The following is a 26,971-nucleotide window of genomic DNA, read 5'->3' as shown; positions in this document are numbered from 1 at the left end:
CCCTTTACTAAGCCTTCCAAACTCAACACCTTCTTGCTTCATCGGAATTCTCCATCTTCAGGGCCCATGAGCACCTTGATCGGGCCTGGCTGTCAAGTGCAATATGGATTTGGGCCAAAGTCAAGACAGGAAACTCTGACTCTCAACGGGTCTTCACACCACAGAAGCGATGCTGTGAACTCTGTACTGCCCCGAGTAATGCCTTCCCTGTCAGTTGCTGTGCAGTCTCTGCAGGTAGGCCAAAGGGGAAATTCAGCCCACAGACGTCTTCTTTGGCCCCTTTCTCTTCTTCTTGTCACTCCAGTCATAACTTGGCACGGAGGTCACGCAGCTTAGATATATTCCACTCATTGGATCTTTGTTATTTTAAAATTCAAGAAAATTCATTTGTAAACATCCCAAGTGTGATTTACTGCCCTCCTGCCAACACCAACTATAGCAATAATCAGTCTGCTTCTCACCACCATCTAGCTGTGTGGGCCGATGGCCTTGCTGCTGCATATGTGAGGCTGGGGACCCATTAGGATTCAGGAGAGAAGTCATGACGAAGCTGTGGGCCTGTGATCAAGGCTGATGGAGCTGAAAGAGGGGTGGAGTTGGGGAGGGAGGTAGAGAGAGAACTTTGCCATTTTTACTCAACTTCATTTTAAATATTGCTACTTAAGTTCACAATGTGACGCCTGGGAGCTCTATGTTATAAAGGTAGACAAAGTGAGTGGTTCTCTGAACTGACTGACCTGGATTTGAATAACTGTTACACCAAGGAATGTGAGATCCTGGGTAGGTGCCTCAGTTTTTTAACTTCGCAATGCCTCAATTTCCTTATCAGTAAAAAGAGGTTAATCTCTCTTAAGATTTTTGTGAAGGCTAATTAAAATAATGCACATTAAACCACTAAAATTACTCATAAATAGTAAGCAAGGAATTTTATCATGAGACCAGGCTCTGCATCACCAGCTGTCATTTCTGGGACCCTTCCCTTCCACAGATTTTACTTTTCTCATCTGTAAAATGAGGCTAAGCCTAGATGTTCCTGAAGTTTCTTAAAGTTCTGTCTGAACAACTGTAGTAGAGTAGCTTGAAAGGGTACAACTCTGCCCCCTAGTGGTTTGAAGCTCTTATTTCTAGATACCATCAACAATCCCTCAGACTGGTGTCAAGACTTCCCTACCATTTTCATTTTCTTTCCTATCATTTGGGTTCCCTTGTAGCTCAGGCAGTAAAGAATCTGCCTGCAATGCAGGAGACCTGGGTTCGATTCCTGGGTTTGGAAGATTCCCTAGAGAAGGAAATGGCAACCCACTCCAAGATTCTTGCCTGGAGAATCCCATGGACAGAGGAGCCATAGGGTCTGACAAGACTCAGCAACCGAACAACAATGTCTCATCAGCAGCCCTGGTCACTGGACTGACAACAGCAGCTCCCGTAAATTTTCCAGGTCAGGATATGATGCTTGGTACATGGTTTTCCCTTAGTGCTCCTTTTAATGATTTTATTAGTATGGTCACAAGTTTGATGTCTACAGTACATTGATAATGTAGCTAGATACAAACATCTTAAATAAGTAAATTACATAAGTGTGTCAAGTTTTAAAATGTCTACTCCGAGTGATCATGCATTTCCCATGCATTTGCATCTGCACCCCCAAATTGCACAATACAATCTGTGCTTATCTTCACTGGGTCTTGAAGTGTGCCTCCTCTAAGTCAGGGCAGGAGTGTTGTGCCTTTTTGCAGACCCAGACTTTGAAGAGCATCAATTTTGAACTCAGGCATTCCATGGAGCACGGTGGCTACACTGGGTTTTGCTTTGGTTCAGGTGAAAACCCAGTTACGACTATTGCTTATGTGAGCCACCCGATCCCTCAAGGGCTTGGGCTTATTGATGTCCCTGCGTGAGGCCCACACACAGTTTCTGTAACTGTGTTTCCTCCCTTGGGGGGGAAGTCTAGAATTCAGGTGTGCAGTCTTCCAACATGCTGTCAGTGATATAGCTGGAACCAAGATGAGATTCATAGTAACTTTTTTCATCAAAAGTATTAACAGTCCAAGCAACAACCTGAATGCCTTTAGCTGACCACTTCTTCACATAGTCCCTGGAGAAAGAGGAAAAATCAACCATTAGAATAATGCCAACCGTCTCAGAAATCTCTAATGGTCTCTAAGTATGATACTCACTGAGGTCTAACAGCACCCAGGAGGAGCCTCTTAACCGGCCTCTGCACTGCAGCCAGACTGTTCCAAGCCCAGCATGAGCGCCTCCCCAACACTGCCGCAGCTTTAAACACTTCAGCCACCTCCTAAAAACAATCCCTTGCTGCCATGTGCCCCTACTGGAGGCTGTAAGCAGTGGCCTAGCCCCACCTGTTTCTTTGGCCTCATCTTACGCCACATTCCCTCTTTCTTTTCTGTGCTGTATTCTTTTCTGTGTGTGAACTGATTTTTCATGCAATTCCTTGCAAGCAACAGGCTCTTTCCTGCCACAACACTTTGGCACATGTTTTCCCCCCTTGACTTGGATCTCGACCCCTACCCGCCTCAATTCCCTTCAGATCTTAGCTTAGTTGTTTAGCTCTTACTTCCGTGGGGATGTTTTCCCTGACTCCTTTACTAGGAGAAATTGAACAGTATACATGCACTCATCTCTCCTATATGGCATTTATCTTAGCTGTAATTTAATATTTATTGGGTCGCTTTTTGATTAGCATCTCTCTTTTCCTCTTGACTATAAACTCCGTGAGGGCAGACCATGGCTTCCTTTTTTTCACCACGGCCATCATCAGCTTCTTAATACAGGACCTTGTAATACCATAGGCATACACCAAATATCTACTGAACTGAATGCATGCATGCCTGAAATAATATAAAACTTAAGAACTATAACCACCTGAAATACACAGCCATAAAATTGCCAAAACAGATTCAGAGAATGCTAACAGTTTAGGGAATGGAAAGTTTCTCAGAAGCAATGAAGTGGAGCCTGTAGGAAAGCTAGGAGATGAGGCAGGCGTCCACAAAACGTCTTCCCTGGATCCTGTGTTGGTTTTTAAAGGGAGCCAATCACAAGGAAATACAATTTCTCTGTTTCTGTTGTCATAGTTTGACACTATTTCTTTAAAATGCACTAAAAAACAAGAATAGTTGATCAGTATCTTTTGGAGACAGTGAAATAGGCCTGAACTCTTTCCACCTAAGCAGCTAATGGCATTCCAAATTAATAAAGGCATGGTTTGCTCTGTGGATGGGAACCAATGCAGGTGTCCACTGTTAATCCTCCAAGAAGAACATTCAGGAAATGTGTCAGGAGAAGATAAAATCGTCCAACTTACGGGGATATAAAATCCTTTTGTGCGAGGAAAGCTGAAACTCCACACAGGTACCACAAGATATTATGCATACTCCAATCGAGCAAAATGTCCAAGACCACAAACATGGACTGTTTCCAGAAAGATTCAAAGCGTGGTTTCCCATCTCCTGTGTGGCTAAGGCTCCAAGGTCTATGAATTAAAGCTGTTACTACATTCTGATCTGTTTGTCTCATCTGAAAAGAAATTTGGGGAAAGAAAGCCATAATCATATCTTAACTCTAATACCTCTCATTTGCTCTTTAGCCAATGTACTCATTCTGAACGAGGAGGTCATGGGTGGTATGCTGCCCCCATGTCTACTAAATACTCTATCATACATCCTTTGAGAAAATAATGTGTTAGATGTAAAGACGTAAATATACAATATAGACAGGAACACTTCCTCCACAATCCTAAAAGAACTGCAATCCTATCTTTAAAATGAGAACATTACAATTTCAGGGTCAAATTTTAACAATGTCACAAAGAGTAACTTTTAATTGGATATGGATTTAAATTATGGCTAGAGATAATCAGAATGCAATTAGGATGAAACCATGACCATTTCAAGATGGACTGGTTAGTTTTTGATCCTTTTTAGAGAAAATGGCTAAAAAAAAGGTGTGGGGTTGGGGAAACCGGCTGAGAGAACAGAAAAGAGAGCAGTGGGGGCAGGGATGAAGACAATGCAATGGAGAGACTAAGCAATGGGATGCAGTAGAATTCTTTAGTCTGTGCTCTATGCTGCTCTGGAAAACGTATCACACATTTTAAAGGTCTGTGGTTAAGGAAGTTTGGGAAACGCTTATTCAAATGTCTGAAAGCCCCATTACACTATTCATCTCAATGACACTTTATATCTCAGTAGGCTCCACCCTTACTGTAAAATTTTAAATATATGCTATGTTGCCCATTGTTGAGGAACCAACTCTTTGTTTTGGAAACTGGTGAACAAAGGGCAAAATTAAGCATTTATTTGCTACTGAGTAGTTAAATCATAGATGAGAGTGCCTTTCTACAGAAGAATTCTACCTAGCTAATGTGCTTAGTTGCTCAGCCGTGTCTGACTCTTTACGACCCTGTGGACTGTATGTAGCCCGCCAGGCTCCTCTGTCCATGGGGATTCTCCAGGCAAGAATACAGAAGTGGGTTGCCATTCCCTCCTCCAGGGGATCTTCACAATCCAGGGATTGAACCCAGGTCTTCCACATTGCAGGCGCCACCAGGGAAGCCCATGAATACTGGAGTGGGTAGTCTATCCATTCTCCAGGGTATCTTCCCGACACAGGAATCGAAAGGGGGTCTCCTGCATTGCAGGCAGATTCTTTACCAGCTGAGCTAACAGGGAAGCCCCTAATCTAGCTATACATGAAGAATATATGACAGACTTAAAATATTGATATTTTACAACTGCTAGTAAATTGCCAGAACTGGCCACTGGCATCAACAGCAGCTGCTGACAACACAAGTCAGTAAGACATTATGTACCCCCTAATGGAAAAAGACCCTCACTTAAGAAATCACCTTGCCAAGAATAATTAAACCTAATCTGATTTATAGCCATCACTACCAACTTATAGGAAATATACAGAGGAGACAATGTGCTCAATTGTACCATGGCATAATTAGCAAAATTCAGACTTTGGTAAATAAACTCTACAAAACAGTCTGATTTCTTCAATAAATATATCATGGGGGCAGGGTGGGGGATGACAAAATTTACAGGTTTTAAGATTTAAATTCTAACAAAGTTCTTATTTGGGTCCTGATTCAAATTAATAAGTTGTAAAAAAACAAAACAAAAAAACTATGATATTTGTGAGGCAAATGAAAATTTATACATTGGATATCTGATGATCTTAAGGACTTCCTGTTAATGGTTTTAGATGGGATAATGATATCGTGATTATGTTTTTTAAAGATATTTAATGCAATTTTTATGGATGAAATGTCTGGAATCTGCTTCCAAATAACACTGGGGATAAATGGGACTATGGATGAAACAAGGATTATTGTTAAAGGAGGGCTCACTTTACCATCTACATATTTCAAATTAAGGTGTATTTTAAATTGTCTGTTGTAAGTAATTGACTTATTTTTTAAAAAGGTCTATTCTGCTGTTACTTAGTAAGATGCAGAGATATATAATTCTGTTCTGAGAATGCTTATCAAAGTAATCTGAATGAGTTATAAAGTGAAAATGAAGTCACTCAGTTGTGTCTGACTCTTTGCGACCCCATGGACTGTAGCCCACCAGGTTCCTCCGTCCATGGGATTCTCCAGGCAAGAATACTGGAGTGGGCTGCCATTTCCTTCTCCAGGGGATCTTCCCGACCCAGGGATGGAACCCAGATCTCCCGCATGGCAGGCAGACGCTTTAACCTCTGAGCCACCAGGGAAGCCCTTATAAACATAAAAGGAGGAGCTAAAAAGGAATCAAGGTACTTTAAAACGGGGTCCAAGTACCCTCCCCTTCCCAAATTTTTGTTAATTTAAAAGAGAGGTCTCTTTAATTGATTCAATTCAGTTTAATAGGCATCTATCTTATGCTTATTTAGTCCATTGTTATTATCTCCACCAACTAACAAATTATTACATACAACAAAAACCCAGAATTTTACCTTATAGATAACTTCTGGCAAGAAAGAGCAGACGATACTATTATTGTATAGTTTAGGAAATTCCATATATACTTTTTTTAGAGCATCAGTAGCCTGTAAAACAAAGAGATTCATGTATTTAAAATCTATTAAAATGTAGTCCCAGCCAGTAGCTACTGTATTATTAAGTACAACTTTATTAACTACATCAGAAGTTTACTAATATATGGGGATGTTCAAAGGAGTATTGGTAGGTTGCATTATCCACTAGGATGCATTTTAAACTAGTACCAGCAGATAAGTAAGCAGCTGGGCTACTGCTGCTTTACTATTTTGTTGAGAGGCTCACCTCCTTCTGTCATACTTTGGAAAACTATGGCAGACCACAGGCCAGTGGAGGCTGAAAGCAAAATTTTAAGTCTTTTCCTTATATCCCAGTTTGCTGCTGCTGCTGCTAAGTTACTTCAGTCGTGTCCGACTCTATGCGACCCCATAGACGGCAGCCCACCAGGCTCCCCTGTCCCTGGGATTCTCCAGGCAAGAACACTGGAGTGGGTTGCCATTTCCTTCTCCAATGCATGAAAGTGAAAAGTGAAAGTGAAGTAGCTCAGTCGTGTCTAACTCTTAGTGACCCCATGGACTGCAGCCCTCAGGCTCCTCCGTCCATGGGATTTTCCAGGCAAGAGTACTGGAGTGGGGTGCCATAGCCTTCTCCAATATCCCAGTTTAGCCACTAGGAAAGGTCCTTTTATTCCTACAACTCTATAACTCTCTGCCTTTCCTAGCTGAAGCAGACGTCAACCAGTCTGGGAACTAGAAAGGATAGATTTTCTCAGTCCAGAGAGAGAGGAAACGTCTGAGAGGAAATGTCACCCATCACCAGCATGGAGGGAGAAGCAATGGGACAGGGAGAAACTGGGGAGAGCTGGAAGTCTCCCAACTCTTCCCAGGATGAGCAGAAGTTTCTTTTTGTAGCAGTCCAGCTAGTAAATGACAAGAAATGACACAAGTAAAATACTGGCATTATGTAACCTTTGTTGAATTAAGAGATCTGGCCATCGAACAACAGTAGCAGCTAACAACAGAGGTGTCCAGATGTTAAGTGGACTGTAATGTTGTTACATCATAATTCTTGAAATACTCCTAAGTTTTGGAAAATCACATTTAACCTATAACCAAATATAAGCAATGAAATGCAATAAAAAAATAAGAAAGATATTATTCATGTCATGCTTCCCCTCACTAATATCACAAAGGGCTAGAGAGTTGAAGTCATTTTCAACCAACACGCACTGTGTGTGATGTTTCATCTAGATTCTTTATCTAATTCTTTATCTAATTCTCATAATGACCTTCCATGGTCATTTCTTATGTTGTTCCCTCTTTGCCCACCAGGAAACTGAACCGGATCAAGGTTAACATTACACTGTAGGAAGCGACAGTTTAGTTATGATCTCCAACGCCTGTGATCTCGCTCCTGCACCGCATCTCCAATTGGCTGCTGACACCTGTTGCTTTATATTCCCGTCTTGGTGAATCAGATCACTATGTTCTATCCAAAGCTGCCCAAACCATCTATGAACACCCAGAAAGCTCAAATGGCAATACCTGGATTAAAAGACAAACTTTCTTTTCCTCCCTCATCTTAGTCTAAGAAAATAAGCAAGAAGGTCAGTATACTGTGGGTGAAACGTAGGGCCTATCAGGGTTTCCAAACGTGGGCCACATCATCAATAAAACCTAAGGTGCCCATTAAAAATAATACATGTTCCTTGAGCCCACAACCTGAGCCATTTTTAGGATTTAATCTCTGAGTGGGGTGGCCTAGGAATTTGTATTTTCAATATGTATTCCTGGAGACTCTGATGCAGACTGACTAAAAAACCTAGATATAGAGAACCATCAGTTTACCAAAATAATAAATTAGCCAGAGCACCCTTCTCCTCTTTCTTCAAAAATGGGAGTTTATTGTACTTAAGTTAGAAGTTCATATTTCAGGTTTTAACAATTATTTTCAATTTTAAATAAAAATTGTTTTAAACATTTTTTATTTTTAATAAAAGCTGCTATCATTAGAACTCTCCAGGATTTTACAGGCAAGGATAATGGAGTAGGTTGCCATTTCCTTCTCCAGGGGATCTTCCTGACCCAGTGATCAAACCTGTGTTTCCTGCTTTGGCAGGTGGATTCTTTACCACTGAGCCACCTGGGAAGCCCCTAGCTGGTCATAACTGATCATAATCATCACTGGGGGAAAATACCCCAGTTGTATAAATGCAGAAAAATGTATTTGTCCTTGAAAAGTTAAGAGAACAAACATAATATGAACCATATTTTCCTATTGATTTCCACTGCAATAATGTGTTTTTATGTATAAAAGTATATGTTCTAAAAGTTATGCAAATTTCATTTGAAATGTAATACCATATTTAAAAAAATTATAGTAAATAAGTATAACTATTCAAGTCATAGAATAAAAACTATATGTAAGGGGGACTTCCCTGGTGGTCCAGAGGTTAAGACCGCCTGTCAATGCAGGGGACATAGTCCACCATCTTCCCTGGCCCAGGAAGATCCCACAGGCTACTGAGCAACTAAGCCTGTGCACCTAGAACCTGTGCTCTGCAGCAAGAGAAGCCACTGCAATGAGAAGTCCCAGTACCGCAATGAAGAGTCGCCCCTGCTCGCTGCAACTAGAGAAAGCCTGTACGCAGTAACAAAGACCGAGTACAGCCAATTAAAAAAAAAAAAAAAAACAAAAAACTATACATAAGGGACAGAAATCATACAAAAGTGGCAAATCTTTGTAGAAGATAAATATCCTCTTAGCTATCAGAAGCTTTAAATACAGGAGCTTTCTTTAAATTCAGTCCACAGCTCTCTATCTAAGACTCTTATCAGCCAGATTCAACTGGTCTTGTGTTCAACTTCTGAAATTCTTTTTATGAGGTTACTGCTAAGTTGCTTCAGTCGTGTCCGACTCTGTGTGACCCCATAGATGGCAGCCCACCAGGCTCCCCCGTCCCTGGGATTCTCCAGGCAAGAACACTGGAGTGGGTTGCCATTTCCTTCTCCAATGCATGCAAGTGAAAAGTGAAAGTGAAGTCGCTCAGTCGTGTCCAACCCTTAGCGACCCCATGGACTGCAGCCTACCAGGCTCCTCCATCCATGGGATTTTCCATGCAAGAGTACTGGAGTGAGGTGCCATTGCCTTCTTGACTCTTTACTGTTTATTTAATATCTTTGGTGAATGTTTTATCCAAGTAAGAGAAACCTGACTCTTCCAATTCATGCTAGTTGTTGAGTATGAGGAATTAAACAGTTCCATCAAAGTTTAAAAAGTTAAAAGATTCCATACTTTACTGCTTCTTTGAAGATGTGGATTTTTGCTTTGTAAACTTGCATTACGCAAATAGAATTTTAAAAATAATTTAAGAAGAAAATATAAATAAGAAAATATACAATTAATTTTTAAACAGACTAGCAAATAAAGAGGTATTTTAAAAGAGAAGCCTATGGAATAAACTGTACCTTATATGCATGGCCCTTGACATCAAAGAAGATTGTGAGGTTATGGTTTAGGCACTCTGCAACGGCTTCTCTTAGGGTAGGGATCTTTTCATTAGGGAAATCATTCCTACAAGAGAGGGTAAAGGAATAGTACAATGTAGGAAAAAAGAAAAGATAAAAATTAAATGAAACAGACATCTGACAAATGTCTCCCAACCAAAGGAAGAGTGTTTTCACCAACTTCCTTTCTCTAACCACCCCAAAGTCCAAGGACAATTTACTATATCTTAAACCAAATTAAAGATATGCTAGGCCAAAGATCAGCAACAATAAAAATCATTCACTTTTCAGGCATTCACTGGATTTGTAATTAGTAACTTTAAAGGTCAGAGTATATGCCATCTTTGGAGAACTCTGACTTAATTTTAAGATTGTGACTTCCCCAATAGAGTCTTATGCAGGAGAAATTCCTAGCAATACATATACATCTGTTTACTGTATTGTTGTACATTTAAGTGCAACTTTAAAAAATAATTTTCTAATACATAATTTTTAAAAGAAAAGGAAATTAAGTGCCTTACACACAAGAAACCAGCTTTTCTCACATAATGAAATTTCAGTCTACATGATTTAACGTATGCTAATTCAACCACATTATTCCAGCATTAAGATCTTGGTTTTAAAAAAGATAAAGATAACTTATGTAAGCATTTTTGCTTTAAGTGTTGACTTTGAACTTTACATCTTATTAGCTGCTGCTGCTGCTGCTAAGTTGCTTCAGTCATGTCCGACTCCGTGCCACCCCATAGACGGCAGCCCACCAGGCTCCCCCGTCCCTGGGATTCTCCAGGCAAGAACACTGGAGTGGGTTGCCATTTCCTTCTCCAATGCATGAAAGTGAAACGTGAACGTGAAGTCGCTCAGTCGTGTCCGACTCTTAGCGACCCCATGGACTGCAGCCCACCAGGCTCCTCTGTCCACGGGATTCTCCAGGCAAGAGTACTGGAGTGGGGTGCCATTGCCTTCTCCACATCTTAATAGCTACATCACTGTAATACAGAAACCAGCCTTTCCCTCCCCTTTGGCAGAGCAATCAAGTAACTGTACTAGTAGACAGCAATTTCAGCAGCCCTGACTCAGAACTTTCAAATGTTATCAGTCTCCTTTCTAAAGTATGACTTCTTTTGGCTGACTTTTTCTTTCAGTTCCGAGGAAAACAAAGTCCAAGCCATCTTGTGGGGAGGACTATAACTTAATCACTGGGTCAAATAAATTGACCAGAGAACTGATATAACATGAATTACAGTAAGAACACACTTTTCAGTTTTACAAAGACAAGAGGAAAGGGATTTAAATACTCACATTACAAAGTATATTATCCAGTATACCAATTCCAAGGTTTTTATATAGCTGTTAATGGTGGGATGGGCATGGGTTCTGTGGTCATATACGTTTGAGAAACACTAAATTAAAGGTAAGAATTGATTGACAGGGATACACTGACAGATGTATCCCTAAGGGAAACATCTGAAGTATACAGTGTTTGATCTTATTTGATCATAGAACCCTTTTCTTCTGGAACATCTTACAGAACTAGCTCTGATATACATACATACACACACACATATATAAATTTATGACAGTACAAAGTAATTGCCATGTTAGAGTATTGTCTTGAGAACAATTCTGAATCAAATCTGGCCTCAGTGGGAAAAGATGAATAACATCTTATTTCTGTTGTTCCTGGCACGTGCTTGTTACTTGGGAAACCTGTATATAGTAGAAAACAAAACATAACAAAACAACGCTTCCTGGACCAGAATCAGAAGGTGCCAGTGTCTTTATGTGATCTCCAACACAAGCTGAAAGATATGTTTAGTCGACAGTACACCACTTACCTTAATCTGTGATTTGCTGCAGGATTAAGCTTCCTAATTTGTTCAAATGTCAAATCACACAATCGACCGGTGCCGTCAGTCGTCCTATCTACTGTGCTATCGTGCATTAAGACAGGAATCCCGTCAGCAGTAAACTCAAGGTCCAGTTCCACGCCTGCTGCTCCATTCTTAGCTGCCTTAACAAAAACACCGATGATTTTACTGTCAAGTGGCCACAGGTGTCATTTTGCAATCTAAGCACTCAAGATGACCGTCAGGGCTGGCTGAGCAGACTTTCTTTTACTCATTCTATTCCCTTCCTATACCAAATAGCAACCCAACCTGTTTTTTTCATGGATGTTAACCTTACTTCAATACAAGTAAGGTTAAATGGTGCTAGTGGTAAAGAACCCGGCTGTCAAGGCAGGAGACTTAAAGACCAGTCTGGGTCAGGAAGATCCCCTGTAGGAGGGTATGGCAACCCACTCCGGTATTCTCGCCTGAAGGCTCTCAAGGACAGAGGAGCCTGGCGGGTTACAGTCCATGGGTCACACAGAGTCGGACACGACTAAATGACTTAGTACGGCACAGCACACGTTAAAAATGTCAATGTAAGTAATTCCATAAAAACTCTGACTTCCCCACTTTTCTCATACTCAGACTGGCAAATGGGGAGAGTTTTGGAATTTGTTTTCTCTGCTTGCTTTAACTATATGGGCCATTAATGGCTTACAATTACAAATATTTAGTCAAATTTCACTGTTTACCCACACTCTCTGGTATAGACTCTCTGATGATTCCTCTGTGTTTATTGATTAGTTGGCTACTGCTTTTTTGTTGGTCCATCCTCTAGAGCAGAAACACCTAGCCTGCTTCTAGGAGACACTACATTTGTTAATGTGAGCAGCACTGGCTGTTGGCCAACAAGTTGGTGAGCCCAATAAGGCACAGAAGGATTTATCTAAAAATAGAACATGAACATAAAGTTTGAGGGGCCACGCTCCTCTGAGACGCACTGTCCAACATTTGCTTCCTTGGCTTCTTTGAGACAATGAAGATATGAAATGTTCAGTATGATGAAGACCTTAAAGTTAAAATAAATTTTTATAACTATGCAAAAACATGAAATAACTTTTTTTAATTAGGCAAAAAAGACTTAATGGATATTAACATTTTGCCATATTTGCTTCAACCTCTTCTGCACTAAAACAATATGTATTACTTTTAATCACTATTCTTTTTTTTTAAATTTTATTTTATTTTTAAACTTTACATAACTGTATTAGTTTTGCCAAATATCAAAATGAATCCGCCACAGGTATACATGTGTTCCCCATCCCGAACCCCCCTCCCTTCTCCCTCCCCATTCCACCCCTATGGGTCGTCCCAGTGCACCAGCCCCAAGCATCCAGTATCGTGCACTATTCTAACTACTTTAAATGTATTAACTCATTTGATCATCACAACCCTTTAGGAAGTACTATTAACAGGTTATTTAACTTATACACAGAGTACATCATGTGCAGTGCTGGATTGGATGAAGCACAAACAGGAATCAAGACTGCCGGGAGAAGTATCAGTAACCTCAGATATGCAGATGACACCCTTATGGCATTAACTGAAGAGGAACTAAAGAACCTCTTGATGAAAGTGAAAGAGGAGAGTGAAAAAGCTGGCTTAAAACTCAACATTCAAGAAACTAAGATCATGGCATCCGGTCCCATCACTTCATGGCAAAGACCGGGAAACAATGGAAACAGTAATAGACTTTACTTTCTTGGGCTTCAAAATCACTGTAGATGGTGACTGCAGCCATGAAATTAAAAGATGCTTGCTCCTTGGAAGAAAAGCTATGACAAACCTAGACAGCATATTAAAAAGCAGAGACATTACTATGCTGACAAAGGTCCATATAGTCAAAGCTATGGTTTTTCCAGTAGTCATGTATGGATATCAGAGTTGGACCATAAAGAAAGCTAAGCGTTGAAAAAGTGATGCTTTTGAACTGTGGTGTTGGAGAAGACTCTTGAGAGTCCCTTGGACTGCAAGGAGATCCAACCAGTCAATCCTAAAGGAAATCAACCCTGAATATTCACTGGAAGGATTGATGCTGAAGCTGAAACTCCAATACTTTAGTCACCTGATACAAAGAACTGACTAACTGGAAAAGACCCTGATGCTGGGAAAGACTGAAAGCAGGAGGAGAAGGGGATGACAGAGGATGAGATGGTTGGAGAGCATCACTTGGTGGACATGAGTTTGCGCAAGCTCTGGGAATTGCTAATGGACAAGGAAGTGTGGCGTGCTGCAATCCGTGGGGTCGCAAAGAGTCAGACACGACTGAGCGACTGAGCTGATTAATAGGCTCATTTTCAGATGAGGAAAACTGACAGATATTAAGAAACTTGCTCTGGGTTACACAAACAAGGATGTGGTAGAGGCTGCACTTTCTTTCTTTTAAAAAATATTTATTTACTTATTTGACTCCACCAGGTCTTAGGTGTGGCACATGCAATCTTCATCTTCACTGTGGCAATGTTAACTCTTAGCTGTGAGGCATGTGGGATCTAGTTTCCTGACCAAGGATTGAACCTGAGCCCCTTGAATTGGGAGCATGGAATCTTAACCACTGGACTACCAGCAAAGTCCTGAGGCTACACTCTTAACCACATGACCTTACTATCACACTGCAGATACAACTAGGCAACCCACTCCAGTACTCTCGCCTGGAAAATCCCATGGACAGAGGAGCCTGGTAGCTACAGTCCATGGCGTCGCAAAGAGTCGGACACGACTCAGCAACTTCACTTTCACAGCTAAATTTCTACCCTCTTTTTCTCCAAAGGTAACTGCCAAGTGGATGTGCATTATTTCCATATCAATCCCTTATAGGTCTTTATATATTTACTACACACTTAAGTATAAATAAAAATATACGGCGCTGTAGTAGTGCATAGTAGACATTCAATAAATATTAGCTATGGTTATGATGTTCTTTTTAATGACTATAGTTGTAATACAGTCAAATTTACTATGTCCTTTATAGGTGGAGACTTGTCTATTTTACTTAAATCCTTTCTTAACCTCACTTATAAAGATAAATAACTGTTATTTTTCTTTAGGCTTCAAAGGTTGATTTTCACATATATTACTAAGATTTCCCACTCTAAAAATTCCAATCCCAACACTAACTGGCTATGTCATCTAATTACTTACATTACTCTGGCCTGTTTCATCATTTTCATGATGATGCTTTTCTAAGGATCTTAAGAGTTGTTCTGAGAATTTAGAAATAATGCATGTAAATAATCAAGCTTGGTGCCTGGCTCAGAGACAGCACTCAATATAAGCTATTATGACTAGAAAAACACTTATGCCTCAGCGAAAAAGTCATTATTTAAGATGTAATGGTTCAGTTCAGTCGCTCAGTCATGTCTGACTCTTTGCGACCCCAAGAATCACAGCACGCCAGGCCTCCCTGTCCATCACCAACTCCCAGAGTTCACTGAGACTCACGTCCATCGAGTCAGTGATGCCATCCAGACATCTCATCCTCTGTCATCCCCTTTTCCTCCTGCCCCCAATCCCTCCCAGCATCAGAGTCTTTTCCAATGAGTCAGCTCTTCGCATCAGGTGGCCAAAATACTAGAGTTTCGCTTTAGCATCATTCCTTCCAAAGAACACCCAGGGCTGATCTCCTTTAGAATGGACTGGTTGGATCTCCTTGCAGTCCAAGGGACTCTCAAGAGTCCTCTCCAACACCACAGTTAAAAAGCATCAATTCTTCTGCGCTCAGCTTTCTTCACAGTCCAACTCTCACATCCACACATGACCACTGGAAAAACCATAGCCTTGACTAGACGGACCTTTGTTAGCAAAGTAATGTCTCTGCTTTTCAATATGCTATCTAGGTTGGTCATAACTTTCCTTCCAAGGAGTAAGCATCTTTTAATTTCATGGCTGCAATCACCATCTGCAGTGATTTTGGAGCCCCCCAAAATAAAGTCTGACACTGTTTCCACTGTTTCCCCACCAACTGTACACTAATTAAAGGTACATCTTTTTATAAAAGCGTACCTTTTCTAAGTTAAAGATATTTATTATGCACTGGTAAATCAACACTGGTTATATATTTTACAACATAAAACAAGAACACATTTCCAGTATTCACAGTGCATCTCTCTCACTGTAACACAAATGTTAACCTCATTCTTTGAGGCTAGTAATTAGGTTCAATTATACTTTTATTCATTACAGGCATTTTTATTTGGCTACCACACAAAAAATAACAATGGTGAGAGAATAGTACAGTGTAGTATAGTAACTGATAAATAACCATATAATACAAATTCTTGTATTTTAGCAACAACAATTAATAATAGAATAGTATAGCACAGTATAGTAACAGAAATCAGATCAATGATTGCCTTAGGGCAGAGGCAGGAGTAGAGGTTGACTCCAAAGAGAACACATATGAACATTCTAGGATGATGGAAATGAACTGAAGTGGTGCCTACTCAGGTATATGTTTATCAAAACTCATAAAAGTGTATACCAAAATATACCTTTAATTGTATGTAAATTATACTTTGACAAAACTGACTTTAAAGTATCTGCTTTAATAAAGTCATTCTATCTATTTATTGACCATGCTGTGCAGCTTGTGGGATCTTAGTTCCCCAACCTCCTGTGTTGGAAGCCTGAAGTCTTAACCACTGGACTGCCAAGGAAGTTCCAGTCATCAATATTCATATGGCTTTTGAGATACTATTCACATACCATAAAATTAATCCATTTAAAGTATACAATTCAATTTTTTTAAAGCATATTTGCAATTGTGCAACCATCACCACAATGAATTTCCGAACTTCCTCATCACCCCTGCTAAAAAAAAAAACCATACCCATTAGCAGTCAGTCCCTACTTCCCTCTCCAACCCTCCCAGTCCCTGGCAACTACTAATTTACTTCTCTCTCTGTGGCTTTGCCTACTCTAGACATTTTCTAAATACAGAATTATAAAATATGCAATATTCTGTGACTAGGTTCTTATACTTAGCATACTGTTTTCAGGTTCATTAATGTTATAAGTGTATGAGGACTTAATTCCTTTTCCCTGTGAAACAATATTCCATTGTGTGGATACGGCACATTTTATTCACCCTTTCATCAGCTGATGGGCATTTCTGTTGTTTCCATTTTTTTGCTATTATGAATAATGCTGTGAACATTTTTTGTGTGTGTGAACATTCTTGTATGATGCACATTTTTACACGGTGCATGTTTTCAATTCTTTTGAATATATACCTAGGAGTGGGACCGCTGGTTCATATGGTAATTCTATACTTAACTTTCTGAGGAACTGCCAGACTAGTTTCCCATCATCAGTGTATGAAGGTTCCAACTTCTCCATAATCTTGTCAATACTTCTTGTCTTTTTGCTTATACCTGTCCTAGTGGGTATGACAGGAAAAGGTACACCCAACTAAATGCAGAGTTCCAGAGAAGGGCAAGGAGAGACAAGAAGGCATTCTTCTATGAACGATGCAAAGAAATACAGGAAAACAACAGAAGGGGAAACACCAGAGATTTCTTCAAGAAAACTGGAAAAATCCAAGGAGTATTTCACCCAAAGATGGGCACAATAAAGGACAGAAACAGTCAAGACCTAACAGAAGCAGATGAGATCAAGAAGAAATGGAAAGAATACACAGAAGAACTGTACAAAAAAGATCGTAATGACCCAGATAACCACGATGGTGTGGTCACTCACCCAGAGCCAGACATCCTGGAGCATGAAGTCAAGTGGGCCTGAGGAAGCACTGTTGCCAATAAAGCTAGTGGAGGTGATGGGATTCCAGCAGAGCTATTTAAAATCCTAAAAGATGGGAGTGGCAGCTGCGAGGCACTGGAGCGACTTTAAGATGTCACAGCACCCCCAGTACCGGAGCTCCAAGTTCTGCCACATCTTTGGCAAACCAGCCAACAAGAACTGCTACGACTCTGTGCCCATCACCCACAGCGTCCCAGACAATCATTTCTGTGCTGTGAACCCCAACTTCACTGCAGTCGTGACTGAGTGTACTGGTGGGGGTGCCTTCCTCATCAACCCCTTGCACTGGACGGCAAAGTTGGATCCCCACTACCTGAAGGTCTGCGGGCACAGAGGGAATGTCTTAGATGTCAGATGGAACTCTTTCAATGATTTTGAGATAGCCTCCTGTTCTGAAGATGCCACGACTAAAATCTGGGGCATCCCCAAACAGCTGCTGACCAAGAACCTCACAGCCTTCAGGAAGTAGCTGGTGGGCCATGCCTGCAGAGAGGGCCTGGTGGAGTGGCACCCTATGGCTGCCAACATCCTCTTCAGCTCTGGCTACGACTACAAGGTGATGGTCTGGAACCTGGATTCAAAGAAGTCTGTTAATTATGAGCCCCATGAAGACAATTAACTGTCACCAAGACGTGATCCTCTCCATGTCCTTCAATACTAATGGCAGCCTGCTGGCCACTGCCTATAAAGACCGCAAGATTTGGGTTCAGGACCCCCGAGCAGGGGCCATCCTCCAGGAAGCCAACTATAAAGGGCACCGGGCCAACAAAGTGCTGTTTCTAGGGAACCTGAAGAAGCTGCTGTCCACAGGCACATCCCGAGGGAATAACCGGCAGATGGCCCGATGGGATCAGGATGACCTCTCTGTGCCTGTCACAGAGGGGGACCTCGATGGCTCCTCGGCCGTGCTGTTTCCCTTCTATGACGCGGACACCAACATGCTCTATGTGGTGGGTAAGGGAGAGAGGAACGTCCGCTACTATGAGATCAGTGCCAACAAACCTCACCTGAACTACTTGATGGAATACCACTCTATAACCCACAGAAGGGGGTCGGGGTCATGCCAAAGAGAGGTCTCGACGTGTCCTCCTGTGAGATCTTCCGTTTCTACAAGCTGATCACAACCAAAAGCCTCATCAAGCCCGGATCCATGATTGTATGCCGGCAGTCAGAATCCTACCAAGAGGACATCTACCCCGCTATGGCCAGTGCCCAGCCCTCTCTGACAGCCCAGGAGTGGCTCAGCGGGATGAACAGAGCCTGTCCTGATGTCCCTTAGGCCTGGTGCCGAGCCGCTGAGCCTGCAGCCTCTGCCCTCAGAGAGACCCCTCTCTGTCCCCACGGGCCCCACCTCACCTCTTCAACCAGACAGAAAGGCTGGTTGCAGAGGATGGCCGGAGGCCCTTCTCCCTGCTAGAGGAGAAGGCGCCAAGGTGGGCGGCAGAACACACACTGGAGAAGAAAACCTGGCTCATGGATGGCTTTGACATCTTCAAATGCCCCCCACCAGAGACAGAGAATGGGCCACTGCAGATATTCTATTGGCTTTAAGATGAGATCCAAAGGCTCTGGAAGCTGGTGACACAGGACAAGGTCCAGGCCAAACAGCTGGAACTGGAGATCAGAAACTTGTGGGTGAGCTCACAGAGGCTCTGAGCAGAGTCCTCTGCCCTCCTCACCCTCAGGGACACCAATTGGCTCCATGGGGAGGTCCAGAACCAAACCACAGGTCCTCTGAGAACACCTACTGTTTCTATATTTTTTTACTAGAAATGAAACTCTTGGTCACTGAAAGATTCCAGTGGGACCTGCTGCTGATTTTCCATTTGCCTTCTTGAAACAAGAGTCTGAACTGACTCTTTTTAGATGATACCTGGTAGCTCAGATGGTAAAGCTTCTGCTTACAATGGAGAAGACCCGGGTTCAATCCCTGGGTTTGGAAGATCCGCTGGAGAAGGAAATGGCAACCCACTCCAGTACTCTTGCCTGGAAAATCCCATGGACAGAGGAGTGTGGTAGGCTACAGTCCATGGGGTCACAAAGAATCGGACATGACTGAGCAATGTCACTCACTCAACTCACTGCCTTTGGTTTACTTGTTTTGAACGGTCCAAGATAACCTCTGAAGGGGAAGACAATACTGTAGAAAGTTAGAGCTGGAAGGACCTAGGAGGTGAAGCCGCCTCTGGTTTTCAAGTTGTGGTTCACAGCAAGGCGGGGTGGGGAAGGTTAAGCCAGGAGGGCTGTTTTATAATATTGGCTTCTATGGAATACATAATTCTCCTACTACAAATTAGAAGTTTGCAAAGCAAATAAATAAATAAAAAATCCTAAAAGATGATGCTATTAAAGTGCTGCACTCAATATGTTAGCAAATTTGGAAAACCCAGTAGTGGCCACAGGACAGGAAACGGTCAGTTTTCAATCCAATTCCAAAGAAAGGCAAAGCCAAAGAATGTTCAAATTACCCTACAATTGCACTCATTTCACATGCTAGCAAGATTATGCTCAAAATCCTTCAAGCTAGGCTTTAGCAGTATGTGGACAGAGAACTTCCAGATATACACTCCGGATTTAGAAAACACAGAGGAACCAGAGGTCAAGTTGCCGACATCCGCTGGGTCATAGAAAAAGCAAGGGAGTTCCAAAAAAACATCTACTTCTGCTTCACTGACTACACTCAAGCCTTTGACTGTGTGGATCACAACAAACTGGAAAATTCTTGAAGAGACGGGAATACCAGACCACCTTACCTGCCCCCTGAGAAATCTGTATGCAGGTCAGGAAGCAACAGTTAGAACTGGACATATAACAGCAGACTGGTTCCAAATAGGGAAAGGAGTACATCAAGGCTGTATATTGTCACCCTGCTTATTTAACTTATGTGCAGAGTACATCATGAGAAACGCTGGGCTGGAGGAAGTACAAGCTGGAATCAAGATTGCTGGGAGAAATATCAATAACCTCAGATATGCCGATGACACCACCCTAATGGCAGAAAGCGAAGAGGAACTAAAGAGCCTCTTGATGAAAATGAAAGGGGAGAGTGAAAAGTCTGGCTTAAAACTCAGCATTAAAAAAACTAAGATCATGGCACCTGGTTCCATCACTTAATGACAAATAGAAGGGGAAAAGGTGGAAGCAGCGACAAATTTCCTGTTCTTGAGCTCTAAAATCACTGCGGATGGTGACTGTAGACAGCAAGTTAGAAGACGATTGCTTCTTGGCAAGAAAGCTACGACAGACCCAGACAGTGTGTTAATAAAAAGCAAAGACATCACTTTGCCAACAAAGGTCCATCTAGGCAAGGCTGTAGTCTTTCCAGGAGTCACGTATGGATGCAAGAGCCGGGTCATAAAGAAGGCAGAGCACCGAAGAATTGATGCTTTTGAACTGTGGTGCTGGAGAAGACACTTGAGAGTCCCTTGGACTGCAAGGAGATCAAACCAGTTGATCTTAAAGGAAATCAACCCTGAATACTCACTGGAAGGAGATACTGAAGCTGAAACTCCAGTATTTTGGTCATCTGACGCGAACAGCTGACTCACTGAAAAAGCCCCTGATGCTGGCAAAGATCGAAGGCAGAAGGAAGAGAGGGCAACAGGGGATGAAACGGTTGGATGGCATCACCGATTCAATGGCCATCAACTTGGGCAAACTCCAGATGGTGAGGGACAGAGAAGCCTGGTATGCTGCAGTCCATGGGGCCACAAAGAGTTGGACATGACTTGGCGACTGAACGACAACAAAGGGTGTGTGAAGTAGTATTTCACTGTGGTTTTGATTTGCATTTTTCTGATGGCTGACCGTGTTGATTATCTTTTCTGATGGGCTACTTGTACACCACAATTCTTCCAACAAATGTCAATATTTATCGAGTGCCTACTATGTATCAGGCACTGTTCTACGTAGTCAGATTGATGAGCAAGGAAAAAAAGGAACACAGATCTTACATTTTAGTGGGGAGAAAGAGATTATCAACATGTTACATGTCCTAGGGTAGTGATAAAAGTTTGAAGAAGAAAATGGAGGGTAATGTGAAATTTAAGGCAGGCAGGAGTCACTAGACAAGACAATCAGGGAAGGCCTGTTTAAGAATATGGTATCTGAGAACAAGACAGAAAGCCCAGAGATAAACCCACACACCTACAGGCATCTTATCTTTGACAGAGGTGGAGAGACTATACAGTGGGGCAAAGACAGTCTCTTCAATAAGTGGTACTGGGAAAACTAGACAGCTACATGCAAAAGAATGAAACTAGATAAATCAAAATGGATTAAAGACCTAAATGTATGATCAGAAACTATAAAACTCAGAGGCAAAACATTCTATGACATAAATAACAGCAGGATCTTCTATGAACCACCTTCTATAGTAATGGAAATAAAAACAGAAATAAACAGGTGGGACCTAGTGAAACTTAAAAGCTTTTACACAGCAAAGGAAACTATAAACAAGGTGAAAAGACAATCCTCAGAATGAGAAAAAATAACAGCAAATGAAACAACTGACAAAGGATTAATTTCCAAAACAGACAAGCAGCTCATGCAACTCAATACCAGAAAAAGAAACAACCCAATCAAAAACGGGCAAAGGCCCTAAACAGACATTTCTCCAGACAAGACGTACTGCTGGCAATTAAACACAAGATGCTGAACATCACTTATTATTAGAGAAATGCAAATCCAACTACAATGAGACATCACCTCCCATCCATCAGAATGGCCAGCATCAAAAAAATCTACAAACAATAAATGCTGGAGGGGGTGTGGAGATAAGGGAACTCTCTTGCACTATTGGTGGGAAATGTAAACTGATATAGCCAAAACGGAAGACAGTATGAAGATTCCTTAAAAAACTAGGAATGAAACTACTATATGACCCAATAATCCCACTACTGGGCCTATACCCTGAGAAGACCATAACTGAAAAAAATACATGTACCCCAAAGTTCACTGCAGTACTATTTACTAGGAGTACTAGGACACAGAAGCAACCTAGACGTCCACTGACAGATGAACGGATGAAGAATCTGTGGTAGATATATACAACGGACTACTGTTTAAGCCATAAAAGGAATGATTTGAGTTGGTGGTAATGAGGTGGATGAACCTAGAGCCTGTTATAAAAAATGAAGCTGTTACAGAAACTGCTATTCTATAACCTACCAGAAATTCTACCACTGTCAAAATGTCTTCCCTGAATTTTTACATAATGGAATGTTTAAATTATGAGCTGCAAACAAGCACAGGGAGGAAAAACAGGACAAAAACAAACTCTGAAGGGAATAAACTACATAATTCTTTTGAAGTCAAGAGGGATGTCTTCTGCAGTCTGTATTAGCTGTCTTCAGCAGCTAAATTCTATTGCGGCTAAATAGTTCACCTCAAGCTAAATGACATCTCATTTCCTCTTAAAACCAGGAATCAGCTTGGAACAATGTTATTTAATTATAATTACATAAAGACATGTTCAACCTAAACACATAAGGTATGAATGGAATTTAGCTGTAATTCCCCTGCAACACAACAGGATATGACACCCTATCCATGTATGTGTATTTTGCATACACGTATTTCCACATTTAATATGGTTTATATTTAGTTGACATGTTCCTGGCCAAACCATGACATCCACTGGTAAATACTTATGAATACCTTCTGTGCTCAACTGAGTTATACTTTAAGGCATGGACATGAACTTGGGCAAACTCTGGGAGATGGTGAGGGACAGGGAAGCCTGGTGTGCTGTAGTCCATGGGGTTGTGAAGAGTCAGCTATGACTTGGCGACTGAACAACAACATACTTTAAGGCAATTTACATAAAGGTAAGTTAAATGAAAGCCAGTAACAATTAATGTTTCTTTTCTATAGTAATTATTCCTTTTCATGACAATTTTATCTCCTGTGTAGTTGTTACTTCATCCAACCTTTCAGTTTGTTTAGAATGAGAAATACATTCTTCACTATCTTTAGACTTATTTTTAAAATTTATTTCAATTGGAGAATTATTACAATATTGTGATGGTTTTTGCCATACATTAGCATGAACTGGCCACAGGTACACAGGTGTCCCCTCCCTGCTGAACGCCCCTCCCACCTCACTCCCCACCTCATCCTTACAGGTTGTTAGAGCTCTGGCTTTGGGTTCCCTGCATCATACATCAACCTCCCACTGGTCTATTTCACATATGGCAATGTATATGTTTCAATGCTATTTTCTCAAATCATCTACCTTCTCCTTCTCCCACTGTGCCCAAAAGTCTGTTCTTTATGTTTTTTTTAAATTATTTTTGCTTGTTTAGGTTTTTTTTATTGTTTTAGTTTGTTCTTTGTTTTTAGACTTATTTTTAAGCAGAATGCTAAAAGAGCTGTTCTGTCTCCCTTCTGTCACAAAGAACTAAAGGCAAAGAAGCATAAAAGACATAACTTGATTTATAAACAGATGCCCTTCACCAAATTAAAACTGCCTTCTGACCCTCTTCCTTCTTCAGACTTAAAACTCTTTACCTTTACTCTGTCTTTAGATTCTTGGCCCAAAGAGCTAACATTTGTGGAAGTCTTATCTTGGGCCGAGCACTTTATGTAGACTACTTTACTGAATCACAACTGATTAGGCGGATATTAACATCATTCCCACTTGACAAATGAGGAAACTAAGGTCAGAGCTAGGATCAGAGTGAGGCAAGGTATGCTATGCTTGCTACATCCTACCCGTGACTCTGACTGGGACACAGAGCACTTAAGCAACTGGCTCACCACACAAAACTGTCTGTCCCCTAGCTGGACAAAGAAGGTCAGTCCAAATTCAACATCCTGGAACATGAATATTCTAATCTACAGCAAAGAGCACTGGGGCTTGGAATCAGAAGGTGATATTGCGCAGGGCCCTGTGGAACTCATGGGCACAAAGACTTATCTGAGTCCCCCCACTTCTTGTAATCCAGGAAACAGCTTTCAGTCTGCCTCTGTGACCTTCCCAGAGTTCCAAAGGGCAGATTTAAGCAGTTGTTAATCAGGGAAGGGAGTGGATGTGAGACCAGGGAGAAACAGTCAAGAGAAGTCTTGGGGCAAGGTCCTGTTTCCCTATCAACAGATAAACACAGGAATATCTTTGAGCTATTTACAGGTACTGAAACCCCCTCCAGGTGGGAGCATTTATGATTAATGACAGTATGCTGCCCAGAAGCATGTAGACCCCAGACCAGTTGGACCTGAAGGTTGAAGATGTTGACTCCCACTTACCTCACTACCAACCCATCAGAAGAATGTCCATGAGCTGATCATGCCCTCTTTGAACAATTACTATAAAACTTCTCACTATCTTCCCAAAGTGGAGACACATGGTTTTGAGGGCATTAGCCCACTATGGCTTCCTTTCTTTTTCTACTTCACCCAAAACTCTGTCTCTGAGATTTGACTTGGCACCGGTGTATGGAGAAGCTAACAGAATCAAAGGCTGAATTCGAGAAACAGCTGTGTGTGTTTGAGCCAGTTTTCCTACTGACTCAATGTTAAAATGTTTCAGAGAAATGAGAGGATCAGATATATTTTCACAGATGCAGTAGACAACTGCAAAGCTCTCTTACTAAGCAAGCTATCATTATGATGAAGTCTGGAGACTGCCAAGAGAGCCTTGTGAAGAGAGGCAGAAATCATCAGGCGTCCTGCTGCCAGGGTTGTCTGACCATGGGGATCCTGATAAGGAGACGACCTGGATAGTTTGGAGGACAAATAAAGACAGCCCCTGTGAAAGTGATCCACTTAGAATATATAAGCTAACCACTGACCAAGACTCTCCTTAACCAGGCCAGATTTCCTGCTTCGTTCACACACCAGCCTTTGTTTAGGCCCTTGAAGTTAGGCCATATACTATTCTGTTCCCTAAGGATCCCAACATCATTCCCACCTCAGTACCTTTGCACTTGCTGTTTCCATTTCCTGGAGCACTTTTCCCCCAGATTCATGGGTGGCTCCTCATAATTACAGTTTCAGTTCAAAGGTCACTTTCCAACAGGATTTCTGTCTACAGTAGCCTGACTTCTCCATCTAGTCATTCCTTATTGAGTTAGCCTACTTCTTCATTGCACTCATTGCTCTCTTAAAAGTACCTCATTTATGTTTAAGGCCTGTCTCCCCTACTCCAACGCCAAGCTCTGTGAAAGCAGGGACCCCTTCTATCTTGTTCATGACTATCCTCAGTACCTGGCATATAGCAAATACACAGGTATTTGCAGTGTTCCATAAATACTTGGAAGTCCGGAGATTTTCCAGCATTCAGACGGATTGATGGCCACTTGAATGTATTCTTTGTGGACGAATGGGGAATGGTAAGACCATCATGAAAAGGCTGGGGAACCTTCGGAAAGGCAGGCAAAAAGTCCAAGCTCCCAGGAGGGGCGCAGGGGAGGGAGGCGTGGGGGACTCACCTGCCGAATGGCCGCCAGCGTGTTCTCGGGAGCGTCGTGGCTGCCTCCGCGGTGGGCGATAGCGGAAACGCGGTCCCGGGGCTTGAGCACCTGCATAGCCCTGCGGGAGGGCACCGGCTCAAAGCTGAAGAGGCGCAACAGGAGGTAGAGGCTGCCAGTGAAGAGGCAGGCATTGAAGGGACTGCGCGTTAGCAGCAGCAGCACCAGCAGCAGGAAGGAGAAGGGGCCCATGAGGCCCCCCTGTTCCTCCCACAGCCACATGCCGGCGCCCGCACCGGCACAGATGGGAGGCCCGGACCCGCCGGGCTCCCAGGACAGGAGAACGAGAAACTAGGACGGGAGCCCAAAGCGCCGTCTGCAGCCAGCACCCTTTGAGTGGACCAGCGCCGCACAATGGCGGCGGCCGCTACTTCCGCAGAAGTAGACCGAGGCCCAGCCAATCAGGGCCGAGGATCTCCAGCGCTCGGGGCGGAGCCGCTGCCAAGGCAACGGAGGCGGGCTCAGGCTCCCGGCTGGCATTCCAAAGTGGCTTGGGGTTAATCTGCAGTCCGGACTTTTATCAAGGCTTTCAAACACTAGAAAGAAGGGGAGGGATATAAGAGCAGTCTTAAGGTCGTAAGATTAGAAAAGATCTTAATGACTCCATTTTGCCATCAAGGGACCTGCCCAGGGTTCCTTTGAAGGGGCACGACGCTTAGACTATTTATTAGTTTAAGGTATGCAAACACCGGGGCTTCCCTTGTGACTTAGCTGGTAAAGAATCCGCCTGCAATGCGGGAGACCTGGGTTCCATCCCTGAGTTGGGAAGAGCCCCTGGAGAAGGGAAAGGCTACCCACTCTGGCCTTGGAGAATTCCATGGACTGCATAGTCCATGGGGTCGCATAGAGCCAGACACGACTGAGTGACTTTTACTTCACTTCATGCAAACACCAGTCCAGATGCTCAGGGCAACAGCGAGTGAACAGGACCGCAGGGTCCTTTCTCTCAATGGTGCTTACATTCTCGTGGGGGAAAATAATAGAGTGTACAGCTAACATTTATAGACCACGTAACCATGTTATATGTTCCATTCCTGCAAGTGCTTTATGTATTATTTATTCTCACAACAGCTTCAGTTGTGTATTTTCTCTGGAGACTGAATTCAGTCGACTTTAGAAGGATGTTTCAGATTCAAAGGGAATAAAAGAACATAGCAAAGTAAACTACTGTAAAGTCGCACTCATTTCATATGCTCGTAAGGTTATGCTCAAAATCCTTCAAGCTAGGCTTCAGCAGTACATGAACTGAGAACTTCCAGATATACAAACTGGGCTTAGAAAAAGCAGAGGAACCAGAGAGCAAATTGTCAACATCTGTTGGATCATAGAGAAAGCAAG

The 26,971-nt window shown here is 42.2% G+C and overlaps 1 protein-coding gene and 1 pseudogene across 3 annotated transcripts; one reads left to right on the top strand and one right to left on the bottom strand.

The window, feature by feature from the left end:
- Window positions 1-1,464: 1,464 nt before the first annotated feature.
- Window positions 1,465-26,006, bottom strand: GDE1 (glycerophosphodiester phosphodiesterase 1). Of its 3 annotated transcripts, none has more exons than XM_006073929.3 (6): window positions 25,595-26,006; window positions 11,355-11,530; window positions 9,478-9,583; window positions 5,968-6,060; window positions 3,329-3,540; window positions 1,465-2,095 (listed from the first exon to the last, which is right to left on the bottom strand). In XM_006073929.3, exons 1-6 carry the CDS (start codon window positions 25,853-25,855, stop codon window positions 1,948-1,950), a joined length of 996 nt encoding a protein of 331 aa, XP_006073991.2. In that variant the 5' UTR covers window positions 25,856-26,006; the 3' UTR covers window positions 1,465-1,947. The 3 variants fall into 3 exon arrangements, with proteins under 3 accessions (XP_006073991.2, XP_025130283.1, XP_025130282.2); XM_025274498.2 differs by having other exon boundaries at window positions 11,355-11,526; window positions 25,595-25,733; XM_025274497.2 differs by lacking the exon at window positions 5,968-6,060.
- On the top strand, window positions 17,257-18,821 carry LOC102416636 (annotated as a pseudogene).
- Window positions 26,007-26,971: the final 965 nt, after the last annotated feature.

Source organism: Bubalus bubalis, chromosome 24, assembly GCF_019923935.1.
Source record: "Bubalus bubalis isolate 160015118507 breed Murrah chromosome 24, NDDB_SH_1, whole genome shotgun sequence".
Lineage (NCBI taxonomy): Eukaryota > Metazoa > Chordata > Mammalia > Artiodactyla > Bovidae > Bubalus > Bubalus bubalis.
This window is presented reverse-complemented; position numbering and strand designations above follow the sequence as displayed.

What these genes read in the sequence shown, in the direction of transcription:
- GDE1 (XM_006073929.3), bottom strand. Translation starts at nt 25,855, where the DNA reads ATGTGGCTGTGGGAGGAACAGGGGGGCCTCATGGGCCCCTTCTCCTTC. An exon ending in CGCTGGCGGCCATTCGGCAG is followed by an intron (nt 11,531 to 25,594) that starts GTGAGTCCCCCA and finishes GTTTTTGTTAAG; the next exon opens with GCAGCTAAGAATGGAGCAGC. An exon ending in CAAAAGGATTTTATATCCCC is followed by an intron (nt 2,096 to 3,328) that starts GTAAGTTGGACG and finishes CTCTTTCTCCAG; the next exon opens with GGACTATGTGAAGAAGTGGT.